The sequence below is a fragment of the Solanum dulcamara genome, chromosome 3, assembly GCF_947179165.1.
Source record: "Solanum dulcamara chromosome 3, daSolDulc1.2, whole genome shotgun sequence".
Lineage (NCBI taxonomy): Eukaryota > Viridiplantae > Streptophyta > Magnoliopsida > Solanales > Solanaceae > Solanum > Solanum dulcamara.
The window spans coordinates 685217-704127 of NC_077239.1; the positions used below are offsets into that span (position 1 = coordinate 685217).

The 18911-nt window shown below is 36.6% G+C and overlaps 1 protein-coding gene across 2 annotated transcripts; it reads right to left on the minus strand.

Moving 5' to 3' along the window:
• Positions 1 to 6096: 6096 nt before the first annotated feature.
• Positions 6097 to 17062, minus strand: LOC129882051 (serine/threonine protein phosphatase 2A 57 kDa regulatory subunit B' beta isoform-like). 2 transcript variants are annotated; one of them, XM_055956175.1, is made up of 3 exons: positions 16884 to 17062; positions 15475 to 16764; positions 6097 to 6703 (listed from the first exon to the last, which is right to left on the minus strand). In XM_055956175.1, exons 2-3 carry the CDS (start codon positions 16645 to 16647, stop codon positions 6401 to 6403), a joined length of 1476 nt encoding a protein of 491 aa, XP_055812150.1. In that variant the 5' UTR covers positions 16648 to 16764; positions 16884 to 17062; the 3' UTR covers positions 6097 to 6400. The 2 variants fall into 2 exon arrangements, with proteins under 2 accessions (XP_055812150.1, XP_055812149.1); XM_055956174.1 differs by having other exon boundaries at positions 15475 to 17062.
• Between the last annotated feature and the right edge of the window lie 1849 nt (positions 17063 to 18911).

Sequence of the window (18911 nt, forward strand, 5' to 3'; positions counted from 1 at the left end):
TTTACCGTTCTTTGTGTGTGTTAGCCTATTAATATTTTGGTGAACTACTTCCGATGGATTTTTCTTGAAAACAGTTATGGGATCCTCCGTAAGTATCCAGTGAATCAGTACGTGCGGTCTCGTCACGATCCATAGCGTGTTTATAGCATTTAGGGACCGCACAAGCGAAATAAGGGGATTTTGCCATTTTTCATGTGTGTTATCCCACGATTATTTCGGTTAAAAGGCTTCAGATTGATTTTTTTCTCAAAATTTATTATTGGACCCTTTATATGTACCCTAGGAATCAATACGTGCAGCCTAGTCATTATGTTCGGCGTGTTCATAGCATTTTGGGGCCGAAAAATCAAAATTAAGTCATTTTTTATTTTTTTGTGTGTGTTAGCCCATGAATTTTTCGTTGAACTTGCTTTCGAAGGATTTTTTTGGAAACCATTATGGGACCCTCCGTAGGTATCCTGGGGATCAGCGGGTACAGCTTCGATTTGATCCACCACGCATAATAACATTTAAGGGTCGCACAAGCGGAATTAGGTGACTTTTTTATTTGTTTCGTGTGTGTTAGCCAATGAATATTTTTGTGAACTGGCTTCCGATAGATTTTTCTCAAAAATCATTATGGGAACCTCTGTAGGAATCTGAAGATTAGTGCATGCGTCCTCAGTACGATCCACAACGCATTCATAGCATTTAGGGACGTACAAGCGGAATTAGGCAATTCTGCTATTTTTTCGTGTGTGTGAGTCCATTAATATTTTGGTGAACTGGCGATCCGATATATTTTCCTCGAAAACCATTATAGAAACCTTCGTAAATATCCAACTGTTCAGTATATGTGGCCTCGACACGATCCACGACGCATTTATAGCATTTAGGGGTCGCACAAGCGGAATTAAATGATTTTACAATTTTTCTCGTGTGTGTTAGCCATGAATATTTTGGTGAATTGGCTTCTAGTAGATTTTTTCAAAAATCATTATGGGACCCTCCGTAGGTACCAAGGGTATCAGTACGTCAGCCTCGACATGATCCACGGTGTATTCATATCATTTAGGGGGTGCACAAGTAGAATTAGGGAATTTTGCTATTTTTTTGTGTGTGTTAGCCAATGAATATTTTGGTGCACTGGCGGTCCTATTGATTTATTTCGAAAATCATTATAGGACCCTTTCAGACTCCACATTGTGGATTTCACTAGGTTGTTGTTGTTGTTGTATTATAGGACCCTTTATAGGTACCTGTGCGATCAGTACGTGCGGCCTCAGCACGATCTATGGCATGTTAATAGAATTTAGGGGCCGCAAAAGCTGAATTAGTCAATCTTGCCATTTTTTGTGTGTATTAGTCAAATAATATTTTGGTGAATTGATTTTCGATGGATTTTTCTTGAAATTCATTATGGGACCCTCCGTAGGTACCCGAAGTATTAGAACATGTGGCCTCGTCATGATCTATGGAGTGTTCATAGCATGTAGGGACACACAAGCAGAATTAAACGATTTTGCCATTTTTCTTGTATTTTAGCCCAATCAATATTTTAGTTAACTGGCTTCCGATGGATTTTTTTTGAAAATCGTTAAGGGACCCTCCGTAGGTACCTAGAGGATCAGTACTTGCAGCCTCAACATGATCCATGATGCATTTATAAAATTTAGGGGACACACAAGTGGAATTAGGTGATTTTTTTTTTCCGTATGTATTAGCCCATTAATATTTTGGTGAACTAGAGGTCCAGTGGATTTTTCTTGGAAAAACATTATGTGACCCTCTGTAGGTACCCTGGAGATCAGTATATGTAGCCTTGGCACAATCCACGACGTGTTCATAGAATTTAGGGGCTGCACAAGCAGAATTAGATAATTTTGCCCATTTTTCGTGTGTGTTAGCGTATAATATTTTGGTGAAATGCTTTCGATGGAGTTTTTTAGGAGACTATTGTAGGACCCATCATAGGTACCTAGGGGATCAGTAAGTGTGGCTTTGGACCGATCCATGATGCCTTCATAACATTTGGGGGCCGTATAACCGGAATTCGGAGATTTTGCCATTTTTCCGTGTGTGTTAGCCCATTATTATTTTGCTGAACTAGCTTCTAGTGGAGTTTTCGTAGAAACCATTATAAGACATTCCGTAGGTACCTGGAGAATCAGTACATGCGGCCTCGGAATGATCCTCCCCGTGTTTATAGAATTTAGGGACCGCACAAGCGAAATTAGGCCAATTTGCGATTTTTTTGAGTGTGTTAGCTCATGAATATTTTGGTGAATTGGAGGTTCAGTAGATTTCTCTAGTATATCATTATAGGACCCTCCGTAGACACCCGGTGGATCATTACATGCGACCTTGACACAATCCTCAGTGCGTTCATAGCATTTAGGGGCCACAAAATCAGAATTATGTGATTTTGCGATTTTTTCATGTGTCTTCGCCCATGAATATTTTGGTGAACTAGCGGTCCGGTAGATTTTTTCATGTGTCTTCGCCCATGAATATTTTGGTGAACTAGCATCCACGATGCATTCATAGCATTGAGGAACAACAAAAGCTGAATTACGCAATTTTTTCATTTTTTTCGTGTGTATTAGCCCATTAATATTGTGATGAATTGGATTTTGATGGATTGTTCTCGAATCCGTTATGGAACACTCTGTAGGTACCCGCGGTATTAGTACGTGCAGCCCCGACATGATCCACATCGTGTTCATAACATTTAGGAGTCGCACACACTGAATTAGGCGATTTTGCCATTTTTTTCATGTGTGTTAGTTCATAGATATTAAAGTGAACTGACTTTCGATGGATTTTTCTTGAAAACCATTATAGGACCCTCTGTAGTACTCGGGGTATCAGTACGTGCGGCCTCAGCATGATCCACGACGCGTTCATAGCATCTAGGAGCCGCACAAGCGAAATTAGGCATTTTTTCTATTTTTTTATGTGTTAGCCAAGGAATATTTTGGTAAATTGAATTCTGGTGGATTTTTCTCAGGAACCGTTATGTCACCATCCGTAGGTATCTGGGGTCTTAGTACGTGCGGCATCGGCATGATCCACGATGCGTTCATAACATTTAGGGACCGCACAATTGAAGTTAGGCAATTTTTCCATTTTTTTATGTGTGTTAGCCAGTGAATATTTTGGTGAACAGCCTTTCTGTGGATTTTTTTTGAAAATAATTATGGGAACCTTCGTAGATACCCATGGAATCAGTACATGCGGCCTCGGCACGATCCACAGAATGTTAATAACATTTAGCCCACGAATATTTTGGTGAATTGACTTCAGATAGATTTTTCTCGAAAACCTTATGGGACCCTCCGTAGGTACTCGAGGTATCAGTACGTGCGACGATCAGTAGTCTAGACCAATTGCTTCCCTTCCAGTCGCTTCCTAAAATTTTGGATCCCGCTCTCAGCTTCGCAGGAAGAGCATCTCTCTTTGTCTATTCAAATATCCAAGACTTCTAGTTAAGATGGTGACATTGGTTCCCCGTTCTGACTCTCCTAAGGGAGCCGCGAGAAGAGCAGCTAAAAGCCACTTGACTATAAGGAGAGGAGGTCAATAAAAAAAGAGATGTTAATTATTTAAGAATTCACTTCGAATGAAAAAATTAAGAATATTGTTTCCTGATATCTCAATTGGTCAAATTCAAAATCAAGTGTCTCCTTGGAGCGGGCCACTGCTCTCCCTTTCACTCGGAATAAGAGTTCCGTCCCAAGCATAAAGATTGAATCAATAGGTCCATATTATAATCTTCGAAATGCCATAATTCTCTTTCTGAATGTCTCAACTTTCTTTCTCAAACCACGCACTATTCGGTCTAACCCCAATCTACTTTCATCTTTCGAGATGCCTTCTTCACTGGCCAGGCAAGGGATAGAGTCTTGTCTTCCTTCTACGATTCCGAACTTTATCATTCGCGCAGCAAAAGATCCTGAATTTGAGACTTTCTACACCTAAAATATTCTCTTAAACGAAGGTATTCGCACTTGGATGGCGTCTCAAGATCATCTCGGCACAATCCAAGGCGCGTTCATAGCATTTAGGGGCCGCACATACGGAATTAGGCGATTTTGCCATTTGTTCTTGTGTGTTAGCCCATTAATATTTTGGTGAACTGGCAGTTTGGTGGATTTTTTTCGAAAATCAGTATGTAACCCTCCATAGGTACCCGGAGGATCAGTACGTGTAGCCTCAACACGATCCACGGGTCATTACTAGCATTTAGGGGCCTCACAAGCGAAATTTAGCAATTTTCTCATTTTTCGCATTTGTTAGCCTATGAATATTTTAGTGAACTAGCTTTCGGTCAAAAAAATTCAGAAACCATTGTGGTACCTCCTTAAGTACCCGAGAGATCAGTATGTGTAGCCTTGGCACGATCCACGATGTATTCATAGCATTTAGGTGCTGGATAAGCGGAATTTGATGATTTTCTCACTTTTCGTGTGTATTAGTCTATGCATAATTTGATGAACTAGCTTTCAGTCAATTTTTTTTGAAACCATTATGGGACCCTCCATATGTGCTCGAGGGATCATTACGTATAGCCTCAGCATAATCCACATTGCACTCAATGCGTTTAGGAGCCGCACAAGCGAAATTAGACAATTTTCTCATTTTTCATATGTATTAGCCCATTAATATTTAGTGAACTAGCTTTCGGTCAATTTCTTTTCAGAAACCATTACGAGTCCCTTCGTAAGTATCCGAGAGATCAGTACGTGCAGTTTCGGTACAATCCATGAAACCTTCATTGCATTTAGGGGCTGCACAAGTAAAATTCGACGATTTTCTCATTTTTCGTGTGTGTTAAGCCTATAAATATTTTGGTAAACTGATTTTTGTTCAATTTTTTTCAAAACCATTATGTACCCTATGTAAGTATCCGGGGGATTAGTTCGTGTAGCCTTGGCACAATCCACGATGCATTCATAGCATTTAGGGGCCGCACAAGCGGAATTAGACGATTTTTTTATTTTTTGTGTGTGTTAGTCCATGAATATTTTAGTGAACTGGCTCGATCAATTTTTTCCCAAAACCATTTTGGGACCCTTCGTAAATACTCGAGGGATTAGTACGTATAGCATCGGCACGATCCACGGCACATTCATAACATTTAGGGACCGCACAAACGAAATTAGGTGATTCTCATTTTTAGTGTGTTAGTCCATGAATATTTTGGTGAACACGCTTTCAATTAATTTTTTTTCGAAATCATTATGGGACCCTCCATAAGTACCTATAATTTCAATCAATTTTTTTCTAAAACCAACTCCGTTTGGCCCCAAAATTTGTGAAACAATTCATAATGACTTAGTGAACTAATTCATAGATACGAGGTTGTGAGTATGGTTCACTAGTTCACATTCAAGCAATCATCAATTCATGGAAGTTGACCACAACTCTTGATACAAAATATAAGCCACTACAATATTAGTGACCAATGAAAGTTATAGTAAAGTAGTAAGTTCTTATTCATTCTTAACAAAGGTCTCGAATTTGCACTCTAAGTATGAAGTCGCTTTTATTAGAGAGTGTTTGCCCCAATTTAGAACTTCCAACACAAAAAATTGACGTTGACCAAACTAACACGGGGTCGCAATGACCAGACCTAGACAAATGTTAACAAAAACACAAGTTTAGCAATATCGTACGACCAAGTTTGAGAGCTTGGATACTCATATAGTACCTTATCAATGATATATAACAACATATCCAATGTAATCCCATAAGTGGAATCTAAGAAGGATCGTGTGTACGCAAATGTTACCCCCTACCGTATGCAATTAGAGAAACTATTTCTAATAGAATTCGTCAACCATATATATCTACATCCTCTGAAGATCACAAAGGAGGTTCTCTTATATAACACTTTCAAGAACTGCCAAGTGAATCGAACTTATCAAATTCAACTTAACCATACTAGCTATACAGTATGAAAGAGAAACAAAAACCAAAATACTTCTTTCAATAGAAGGAACAAAAGAAAAATGCCCAGAATAAAAAGCCTGGAGAAGTCCTCTATTCTTTGGCTTTTGCGCTCTCGCTCCTGATAAGTGTAAATTAACTGTATAAATAACGTAATCGCGTGCTTTGCAAGAATAAAAGTTTCTCCCGACGAAAATTATAGAACAAATTACACAAGATACTTCCACAAACCATTCTTGAGCTGCAGCACACAACTAGTGATTGTCAAAATACATACTCGAATTACACCCTGCTGCAATGCCTGTCATCATCTTCAATGATCCGGCACATTGGAAACAAAAGAACAAAAACAAAAGGAGAAAAATGAATACCACTATAACAGAAGAGCATGGTTGATACATGCATACAGTGTGAGTTGGCGTGTCTAATCCTGCATTTAACAGATCAGAAATAACGATCAACGTGTTCTTTACCCTCCTTGTCCGGCAGCAGCTGCTAATCTCTGCCATCTTAACTCTCGCTGCTTTTCCAGTTCAGAGGCCCGAGCTGCTTTCTCGGCATACTGTTTCTGACAATCCTCAAACAAATCGGCATCCATTTCAAGGAACATTTTGCGGACATTTACAGTGAGCCCATGTACAGCCTGATTCCAATGACTCCTTATATTCTTTTCCAGAGCCTCAAAAATTATTGGTAAAATAACATTTCGATTCTGGGCAATCAGACTCACAACGTGCTCATTATTCCATAAAAATAAGGCTCGTTCTGCAACCTGAAAAATACAAATTTACTTCAAAGACACCTCAAAGAGATTCAATTTGCCTTCTCATAGTCCTGGATCCTCCTTAGATGAGATTAAAAAGTACTGAAATAACCTGGGGACATTAAAACTTCTTTCTAATGTTCTTATAGAAAATAACATCAGACATTTTCATTATTCCACAACAATTTACTCCCTCCATTTTAAACATGCCATTAAGGATAAAATGAGATGTCTAAAGTTAAATTGTCTCCAAATACGAAAATTTGTCATTCTTTTTTGGCCCTGACTTATAAGAAAATAGTGCCACATAAAATGGAACGGTGGAGTACCATGAATAAGCAACATGGCCAATGAATAACACTAAACCAAAAATGACATACCCAAAATGTCTATCCTCGAAAGAAAACGAGGACTAGGAGGTGAGATAGTAGGGACAGAGTCTGTTTGCATCTAGTTTTGAGGGCTAACCTACCCAGCTTCTCATTTATTTAGGACATCACTAGTGACTTTTATCGTGGTCTCAGCCACTGAGGGCTAGAAATGCAAATTTTTCAGGTACACAAGCTCTAGAAGTGTGTACTAAACAAAGAGAAAAGCCAGCTGATTCCCCAATATTAAATGAAGAAAGGCAAAGTCAAACCTGATATTAGCAGTTCCAACTTCCAAGGGAAAGACGAGATACTAAACTTTGAGATAGGGATTGAATAAGTTCCAAGATGTGACTAGGCTATACAAGCTCTAACTGCCCACAGAGGTTTTACATTTCGTTCTCTCCCCCGGAGGCAATTAGAATAAAGAAAACTCAGCAAAACTAAGTTGACCGGACTCTTCACTTTCGATGCTGCACCCTGTCGGATTCTCCAAAAATAGTGTATTTTTGGAGAATCCGACACGCACCCGTAGACTTTTTTAAAGAGTCCGAGCAACATAGAAGCAAAGCAGTATTCAGATAGGAGATTCATGTACACACTTAAAAAAAAAAGAAGCAAGTGTTAAGAGGCATTACCATTCATCTCTGCTGATAATAAGGCCTTAAAATTCTAGTTTAACTATATTCACATCTCCTTGAGGCTTACATAACAGTTGCTCCAATCCTATGGCTATTACTCTTATCTCTATCTTTTTTGATACACTTTAAAGTGAACTTAATAATTATTTAGAAAAGTATTCACTAGCATGGCAAGTGCCAAACTTTCCAGTATGAGAAGAGTTACAGTTGGAGAGCACTACTAAAAGGCTACGGAAAACACAATAAGGTGTTAGTAGAACAGAAATTTATCAAATAATATAAATATAACCAGTGAAGCTGCTGCTACGCCATTTTCCAGAATATAGCCTTCCATACAAATACATTTCTTAATTGGAAATAAATTACTCCCTCCTTTTTCATTTTATTTGACCACGTTAAAATGTGCACGGAGTTTAAGGGGGGAAAAGAAAAATTAGTGAAACTTGTTTTAAACATGCCATAATATTTGTATAGATATAAGACATGAAACTTGTGGTCATAACCATGCCACAACAATTGTGTGGTTATAAAAAGCTTATCATTGAGGCTAAAACGGGAAGTTCAAATTACATTGTTTCCAAATTTAGAAAGAGATCATCCTCTTCTTAACAGACTCAAACGAAAATAGGGTCACATAAACTAGACGTGGAGTAGCAATCTATTTAAAGAGAAAAAAATCCATAGGACAGAACAAGAAGCCCTCATTGCCTCAAGTTATCCACAATATATTAAAAGCAGGAAACCCCAACTTAAAGTTAAATTATGAGATATCCTTTTCTTTAAATCTAACTAAATTAAGAAGTTAAATTAATTATATACTCTTCGTAAAAACTAATTACCCTACTTAAACAAACTGCCACGCTAAATTCAGGCTTATACGAGCAGATGTGCCATTTCGGAGAAGTTCTTATCAATATGAAGAGATGTGCTCCTTTTGAAAAGTTCCCTGCGCGTAAATACTTTCTTTGGTGTCTCAAATGGGTAGATTTTCCATCTTCCTTTTTATATTGCTTGCATACTTTCCCCTTCTGTTCGAGAAACAATTAAAGTAAAATTCTCAAGACACGTTTCTATGTCCTGTTCCTTTTATTTTCACTTTTGTAATTGGTTCTTGATACACTTCTGATATGATGATTGTCCATGTTTGGGAACAACAGATTTTTTGGTGAATGCTCTTTTGTATGTTTACGTTGTACGTCTATGTGTTGTTGTTTTAGGGACGACGCCAATTTAGGATTCATATATTCTACCACAAATTTGGGCCAACTTTAGAAGGCAACATATTAAGAACTATGTCATTCCAGTGACACCAATGTATGTGCTTTAAAGAATCTTTAAAATTATTGAATGACTAGAGTACCCTTAGAGGAGTACTTAATTTGTAAACAATTGTTATTCATAAGTAGTCATTTTCTTGAGAATGTTACAAGATCAGTGAGTTCACCATACAAAATTCAATAATTTTTACTTTCGCATATATGATTCTATGCTTCCTCTTGATTCTACTTAAGTATCTTGACAAAATACGGCGGACTTTATTAATTTGTGTTCCAATAGTTAGCACAAGTTTATCATACTAAAAAGTTAAGAGACTGAAATATTCTTCTAAATATCTACTCATAAGAAAATACAGAGCCTACAAACAACCCCCAACAATCATAATAATTCCATAAATTTGTTTACAATATAATGATAGGTGAATTGTGTAAATAGAGGAGAGTTGTGAAAGCATGAAGCTATTTGATGATATACTTAAAAGAAGAGTGGTCGAGTAAGGTGACTTATAATGTTACTATGAATGGTTATTGTAAAATGAGGAACATGGAAGAGGATTTTAAATTGAGAGGAACAATGAGGAATGAGAATGTCTGAAGCCTAACACCTTACATAGTGCACTTTGTAAGTTGGGGAAGATCAAGGAAGCTAATTGTATAATGGAGGAAATGAAGGGTTATGAATCTGTATTTGATGTGTTAAATTATCATATAGATTTTGATGGGCATTCCTGACGTGATGATGTTAATTTTTCATTACATTCTGTAAACTGTAAATAGGTGGTTAAGAGAGAGGTCCAAATGAATGAGTACATAAATAGTGTTTAGTTGAATGGCTTGTGCAAGAAAGGAAGATGACTATTGTTGCACAGACTTTGAAGAGGTTGATGAAAAATAGGATTACTCCCCTACATACGTTTTGTGTACAACCATCGAGTGGCTATTGCAAGGAAGGCAATATGGTGAAGGCTTATTCAACTATTGATGAATTGCTTGATTTCCTCTAATATGCAGACATATAACATCTTAATTGAAGGATAGAGAGATGTTTTGAGATTCTCAGAAAATAGAAGATAATTATAGATTGAAGCCTAATGTATGTTTTCTAATCAATTATGTGTGCAAGAATGGTAGGCTCTCTGAATCTGATGTAGTTCTAAATGATATGATCAGTAGAGGGGTTAAGCCAAATGCACATATGCTTATAGATGAACATTATATAAGAGGAATGATGAATCATGCTTTTGAATGTTTTAAGAAGTTGCTAGTAAGCGATACAACATGAACACTTACATACAATAATCTATTAGTATTCCAATTATTGAAGATAATATTTGAAGAGGTATTTATTTCTCAATTCTCAACATCATGATTAAACGACCCATGACTCACGTGCGTTAGCTCCAGCAACCAAGACTGCAAAAGGACAACATTAAATGATTAAATTGATGTTACTTTCTGACATCTTCTTCCCGATAGTGTTTGTTTGTTCTCTATTTTTGTAAGCACTTCTTCTCCTTTTTCCTTTTCCATGCACATGGTTGTATTTTATAAATTAAGATAAATAAAAAGAATATGTATCTCTAATTAAACTTTCATTGTTCATTTTTATAATTTCAAACAATAACCAATTATTTTAACCTAGACAAATAAGTTACCATTCGACGATCCACATTAATCATTTACAGAAATTTGTATTATCTCCTTTCGTGCATACTTTTTTACTCAAAATTTTATTCTAATAACATGAATATTATTTTATAAACTTGTATACTACATGACTCGACATACACGTCCAATGCACGTACCGATGACTAGTTATTATAAAAACACAAATCTAAATGCTGATTGACCAAACTATCCTTCAAATATTGAACGACTTTTATACCCTTAATCTGTTAACTTTAACTGCTACTAGAAAAGGACGGAGATGTCAGTAAAAAGAGGTCATAACGTCGACAGTTACTGATGTAAACACAAAGTCTAAACTTTCCAATTTATTTAGTTAAAGTTTAAAGAAGTTGGGTTGGTCTCTACGGGCTGCATGACAACGTGTATACATTATATGGCCAAGTTTCTCCAAGGATAAGTTGACTCACGGGAGATGGGTTGGGTTTATTCATAAGCTTCTCCTCTTAATTTTTTGACATTTCAAAGAACAGAGATGTGTCGCAATCATATATCTCTATCCATATTGATTATACAATACAATGATACTCTTTTTTTTCTTTTCTTATTTGGTGTTTTCATTACATATCTATGCATACATATGTTAATCGATAAGAATTGTGGTGGAGTAGTAAGTACTCCTTCATTCTTATTCAGATGTCTCGGGTTTGAACCCTGCTGGGTATGGAGTCTCCTTTGTATCGGCTAACCGCTTTACCCCCAATGTGAGACTTTCCGACGCGAATTCAAATTTAATCGGGCTCCAGCGTTGATACCGAACACCAGGTGTATGTGGGAAACACAAAAATACATATGTTTACATATATATAGCTCATACTTAAGTTAATGATGTTCATCTTTATAACTTTTATTTTTCCATTAGAGATTTAGTGATTGATAACAATATAAATTTGAAAGTAATATGAAATTTAAATTTAAATAGTTCAAGTTCTTTTTCAAATTTTATAAAAAGAAAATGGAGGGAGTAGGATTATAATTAAGACAAAACAACAAAAGGAAAATGTATACTAAGAGCCTCATCTTTGAAAATTACTAGGTGAAACATGACAAGATAACATATTTATAATCTATACCTCATAAAATTAAATAAAAATAAATTAATTACCATCTTCAATAAAGTAATACGTTGATAACATATTTTAATGACTAAGCGGTAACTTCTTGCCAATATTCATAACATATTTTAATTTCAAAGGACATGCAATAATTTTTTACATAATTATTTTTCCTGCTAAATATTACTTTTGATGTTATTTTCTTATTGAACTAAATAAGAACTCCTAATATTTATAATCTAATATCTTGAATGTACAAGTCAAATAAATGTTTTTAAATTATGTATTATGTTGAAGTTTATTATCATTAGATATAGAATTTTATAATAGCTGTTGGAGCTACAAGTGTGAGCACCTGACCCAGAAACTAGTAAGATGATAAAGAGCAAAAAAATACTCTGGACAAGGAATGCACGCCACTCCCCCCGAAGATGGAAGATCAATAAATGGTGTCAGAAGCAATCTTTTTGCCAAAAAAGAAAATTATTGTCCATACCAGGACTGCAAGCATAATCTAGAATGGAAGACCATAGCACTGAATATACACCAATACAGCATGCAATAGAGAACCTAGCACACTTCTTTAGAGCCTTAAGGCGAATCTAATGCAAAAAGGCACTCACTCAAGCTGCTGGATGAGTCATGTGAGACATACTCCATAATTCTTCAGATGATTGCAAACAATCTCCCCCATAGATTCCAACCAAAAGCCCAAAAAAAAAAGGCAACTACGCATGGAATCTTTGCTACAATTGCAATTATACAAAAGATATGAATTATAGCAGCTTATAGCAAGTCACAGGCTTAAGTCTATGATGAATGGAAACCATGTGAAAGCTATACTTTCCCAAAAAAAGAAGGCAAACACCTACACCGACCCTTAAGCTAAACCAAATAAGAGAAGCAAGATTTACAAACATAGAAACTTGGGGCTTCAAGCAGGTTCTGAGTTATCAATTCAAGTGCGGGATGAGACCTCAATTAGGAGCACCCAGGGCTTAGTGGTCGGTGAAGTGGGTTGAAATTTGTGAGGCTCTCACGTTCAAATCCTAATGGAGGCAAAAACACTAGATGATTTCTTTCCATTTGTCCAAGCCTTAGTGGATAGAGTTATCCGGTACCTATTTTGGTAGGAGGTAGAAGGTATATCATAGAATTAATCAAGGTGCGGCAAGCTGACCTGGACACCATGGTTTTTTTTAAAAAAGGACCTCGATTAGGATGATTTTCATAAATAACTTCCTCTTTCCGTATGATCTCCCCAACTAGGCGTTCGGGAAGGACGAAAGTAAACAAAGGGGCAATCTCTAAGAGAATAAAGTGTTTCGCCCTTTTTTTATTTCCCTAGTGGGAATAAGGTAAGGGTAAGGTCGCATACATTCTATCCTCCCAGATCCCGCTAGTGGGATTACACTGGGTGTGTTGTTGTATAGTGGGAACAAGTGTATCAAGATGTCTAAACAACTTGAGATAACGAGTAAAATCTAGAAGGAGTCTCACACGATTGAGATTACATCAAATTTTTATAATATTTGTGCTAATATCACCTTATGAAACTATAAAATTGAAAAGTGAAAGATATTGGATTGATGGGTAACTATGCTCCCAACATTGGCCAAACTTAGGATCATCAAAACTAGCTTAACCCAAACTCATATTGCATTAACCCATTGTGACACAGTCTCCCCTTCTTTTGCAAGCCAACAGTCACCCCCAAACTGACGAGATTAATTTCTTTATCCTCTCTTACTAAGTTAAACAATTCAATATATGGGTAGAAGATAGACTACTTAGTTTCGACTAGACTACTACTTTCTGTGCCAAAGCAGCAACAAATTAGCAGAAAAACTATCATCTCATTTACCAACAAAATCTTTATAAAAAAAATACTCTTTTATAACTTCATTTTCCTCAACCTCCTTCTTCCCCAAACTTTTATGTTTGAAATTTAAATTAAGTAGCCAAATTGCAGGTTTAACAGATCTCACTCATACCCGTACTACTTGTATGACTACTGTGGTGAGAAATTCCTATTTATGGGAGTAAGATAAACCGTCTGGACAGCCCAAAAGGCACACCAGGATAGTCAATTTGAGATAGGCATAGAAATTATATGTGCCAACTTATAAGGCTATGATAATCTACAAGGTGATGGAGCCTCTAAATAGGAGATCTACCTTGGTTTGATGAATAAATCGCAAAGCAATAAAATAAAATACATGAGTGAAAATAGAACAGAGTAGACTAAATCAAGGACAGAAGGTGATTTTCAGAAGAAACTATACTGATTAAGGACTTGAAGGGGAAGACTTTATTGCTTCAGGATTTGAGAGGTTTCAAGGGCTATCTATGGAACATGATTCAATGAGAAGGTCGTGGACACAAGTTCCTGCTACATAACTTCTTCCTATTTCTGGCCATGATAACTGATATGTAGTTCTTCTCCAAATATAGGCTAAAGTAGCAAATTTTCATTGGTTAGTCACTTGTGAAGCTGGTTCGACCCAGCATAGTGAAGGGGGATGGACGTCTGCACTTAATCCCTAAAGCTAGGTTAAAAACATACTGAGCACTTTGCCTCGCTTAATCAAAAGTGCTAAGGTGTACAATTCATTGCAAATAGGCATTGTTCTAAAGAGTTGACACTAAACAACAAAAACTTCACTTGATTGAACTATTTGAATTTGTTTGTCGGTCCATATAATTTATTTTTTCACTTAATTGTACTTTTTAAATTCATTTGTCCATTTAATTGTTATTTATGGACATAATTATTGTTCTTAAGTTTCATTTTTATTATTTTAATATTTTTTTCATTTATGCCTTTCTTTATTAAAGCCCACACTTTATTTGCGCTTTGCGTTTAAAGCTGGAACAGACCTCATTGCTTTTTGCATCTTTCGCCTCCGCTAACATTGCACCTAAAAGAGAAAATCAGAAAAAAGGGAAAGGAAACACCTTCTGGTATCTTACCAACCACAGACAGAAAATACAGTCAAGAAATTTTCTATTTTTCCAAAGTTAATATAGTTTAAATGCAAATGTACTCGGTAATCCTTTTTTTATATTCATACACAAGCGGTATACAAAATTAGAAAATCCAGACAAAAGCATGATTCAACAGTGAGGAACAGCCAGAGACAGTCAACCATCTCTTTTTGCATAGCAAATGGACAGATCAACTATGGAGAATATTCAGCAGTCTTAGAAAGATCACTTGGGTGAAACCAAGAAACATAGCACAACTTCTAAGTTGCTGGATAAACGTGGGCAACACTACAGTAAAGGAAGAGATATGGAATATTGTCCCAGCTTGCATATGGTGGACAGTGTGGAAAGAAAGGAATCAAAGGTGTTTTGAGAGCAAGAAGAACTAATTACAGACTTTTAAGATGAATTGTTTAGCTCTTTAGTATTTTTGGTGTAAACAACAAGTATTAGTACAGGCAGAAGATCTTTTTGACATTTTAGACTATTTGTGACAAAAAGCACAAATATAGTCTGTTAGGTTGTAATATATTTTGAAAGGGGGACGACATTGATGTAGTATACTTGTGGTTATATAGAGGAAAAAGTTACCATCATCAAAAAAAAAAAATGATTCAACAAATAGTTCCAATCATCTGCACATTCACCAACCAATTAAAATATATATATATATATATATAAAGAGTTAATAAATGCATTCACTAAATTAACAACCACGGAATCAGGTAAATGGTAGCAATTAATGGCTTTGAAGTTTCTCCTAACCTGGAAATGCGGGCTGTTAAGGCAACGAGCAATCTGTCGAAAAAGAGGAACCATGCAGCGCTGAAATTCAGCAGCTTGTGTGGCTTCGAGAACTTCTTCGAGTTCCCCAAGAAAGAGAACTTCCTTTTGGCAATTAGTGACAGGCCAGTATTTCAACAAACCCCTTATAACTGTATCAGACAACTTGTAATCCTTCTCCACAAACTGGACAATACAATACAACAATTGCTGATGATACATCGCAATTGGTTTTGGCTTGTGGAGCGGTATGAGAGCTCGAACAAGAAAAAGCTTATGTTCCTCTTTCATTGGCAACGCGAAACCATTTATAATACTCCCTAAGATCTCCAAAAGTTCACCTATTCCACTGTGCCTCTCTGTCTCATATATAAACCTATAAAAGATATTATTAATTGCCTTCCTGATAAATGGCCTATGCACCATAAACTTCCCATATATCCGGTGAAGAATAGTTTTCAAATACTCTCTCTCCCTTGGGTCCTCAGACTCAAACGAATCCAATAACTTCAACACAAACGAATGATCAATAAACCTTTTAGCCACCTTTGTATCAGTATCTGTTGAAACTATATACCTCAATAACAACTCATATACCAATTGTAAATGCGGCCAAGATGGCTCGAGATACTGTTCTTCCTCTTCAGGTTCCACATTTTCCGACCCAGTATTCTCATGAGACGCCGGAGGCAAGCACCGGAATATATTAACAGATATCATTTTCAACATTTCGTCTTGATTAATTTCACTGATTTTCATAGCATTAGATTGAATACAATCCACAAGTTCCACTAGTGTTTGTCGTTTGATCTCTTTTTCCCTAACCATTTTCATAGTATCATTGAAATCAAATTGATAGCAACAAACCTGAAGTTTCCTTAAGAACAAACTCTGCCGTTCAGCCATTGGCACATCCTTCAACATTGGAAGTGCCTCAATTGTTCCCGGCGCCGGAACTGCTGCTGACATCACTGTCTGCTGCTGCGTCAAATTGTTCATCATTCCGGCACCGGCACCTCTAGAAGCATGGTTCACCACCACATTGGATGTTGAAACCGACCCGGAACTCCGATTACCCGACGGAGCAACTCCGAAATCCGAAGGATCCGATTTCGGCACCTTTTTGTGCCCTCGCTTAATAATTTTATTCAACATTCTTCTCTTTTTCTCTCCTCCAATCAATACAAAATCAAAAAAAAAAAAACTAACCCTAAATTCTTACGTTTATTAGCATATATCAAACATTAAAACCAAAAACATATTCTCCTCCTTCTGTAAAAAGAACAAAAAAATTGAGATCAGCAATAATTACGAACACTTGATTTCTCGCAATGTGTCAATTTTCAAATGCGGATCTATTGAATGAATCAAAGAGATAGGAGAAACTGAACCGGTGGATAGGAGGGATGATCCATGATGGCCGGCAGGGAGGACGGTGATAGAACGGAAAGTGATTTTCCGGCGATCAATCGGAGAAAATGGAGGGAGAGATATGTAAATAGAGAGAATTAAGAGATATTGGAAAGTGGAAAATAGCAGTAGAGAGAGAGAGAGAGGGGGAGGAGGGAAAGAAGAGAGAGAAAGTGATGAAAGTGGAGATAATTTAAAATAGAGGGACTGTTAATAGAAATTATTTTTTCTTTCTTTCATTTAATTACTTTCTTTTTTTTCAATAAATCCAATCAAAAGTTTTATTGATTCTAAAATTGGTAATAATAACTAGAATAATCACCATCAAGGATTGTGTTTGGAATTAATCAGAGATATCGAGCTTGAGTATAGAAGATAATTTGATGCATAAAGTATCTCGTGTTAGCAAATTCTAGAAAAGAGCTGCTAAAATAGAAAAATATTGGTAGGAAGTTTTTTTCTTTAACGAGTGTTGGCGCAAATTTGAATTAGTCAAGGTTTGTCACGATCCGAATCCGGGTGTGATGGCACTCATCTCAATCCACCGAGATGAGTCAGTCTAATACCCAACGAAAAGTAGATGCGGAAGAAAGAGAAAAGGATCAAAATTTAACTTAAGCGAAAACACATAAAAGAAGCTCAACATCCCCCAAGATTGGTTGTCACGTGTACAAGCCACTAATTTATTATCGAAGTACGAAAATAAATACAGTTACAATGTCTTTGTCTCTAGAATAGGACTAAAACATAAGAAAAGAGCAAGAGGTGTCCGCTAGATAGATGTAACAGCTACCTCGACACTCGGAATGATAGCCTCGGATGTAGTAGAAAATGCTAGAAGATCAAACAGGTCCGGGCTCACAACCTACACAAGTGTGGAAGCAAGGGGTGAGTACCAAACAACACGGTACTCAGCAAGTGGATAACTAAAACTAAGCAAAGCTTAATAGATACAAGTACTCCTGTCCTCCCAACCGAACCTCCTTAACTACAACCTGCATAAAATCAGTCCAACTCTACACTTGTACAATAATAACAGTAATACAGTCCACAAATACTCATTAATAGTCTCGTCAATGAATCATACCAAGTCAAGTTCAGCACACACAGAGCAATATGGGGATAAACACAAATTTACAAATATCAACAAAATGCGATGCAATGCAATGAAATGATGCATGTCTGTCCTATTGGTACACATCCGCTGAATCACAGTCCGGAACCCATGGGGGACATTTCTGTCCATGTAACCTGCCACGGAGCGTGTGGCCCGTCCCTTCAATATATATATTCTGCCACGGAGCGTGTGGCCCGACCCCTTTATTTCATAATACCTGCCACGGAGCGTGTGGCCCGACCCCTTTGTTTCATAATACCTGCCACGGAGCGTGTGGCCCGACCCCTTTTGTTTCATATCATTTTCAATCTCAACACAATATGTCAGAACCAATGCAATCAATTCATGTTCATATAATTCACGATAATAATATGACAACAACCATAATTTTTCCTATCTCACATCAACATAGTCATTTCACATGTCCAAAATAAATCCACAATCATAACATATCAATTCCACAAATACATGTCATTAGATCACCATTTTCTACCCCTCATCTCTATTTTTTTTAAGGTCAATCATATAGTCAATAATCCAGTCTAATTCTCATTATTCCCTAGTACACATAACACAGAAATACAAGCATCTATAAACTTAAACTGAGGTTTAGAAATTCACTTGCCTCAAATAATCAAGCAATTACTCCGGGACTTGAGCCTTCCCTTTTCGTTGGGCCTCCAAATAAGTATAATCTAATATAATAAATAACCACAATAAGATTTCGAAACTAACAGCACCCATATTATTATATGTCTAGCCTAGACTCAAAACCTATCCAAATCTATAAACATGTTCCTAATCTTGATGTCACTTAACATGTCAACTCCCGTATTTCTTAAATTTCATACCTAGATTAAGCCTTAATTTCTGTCAATAACATAAATCTAAT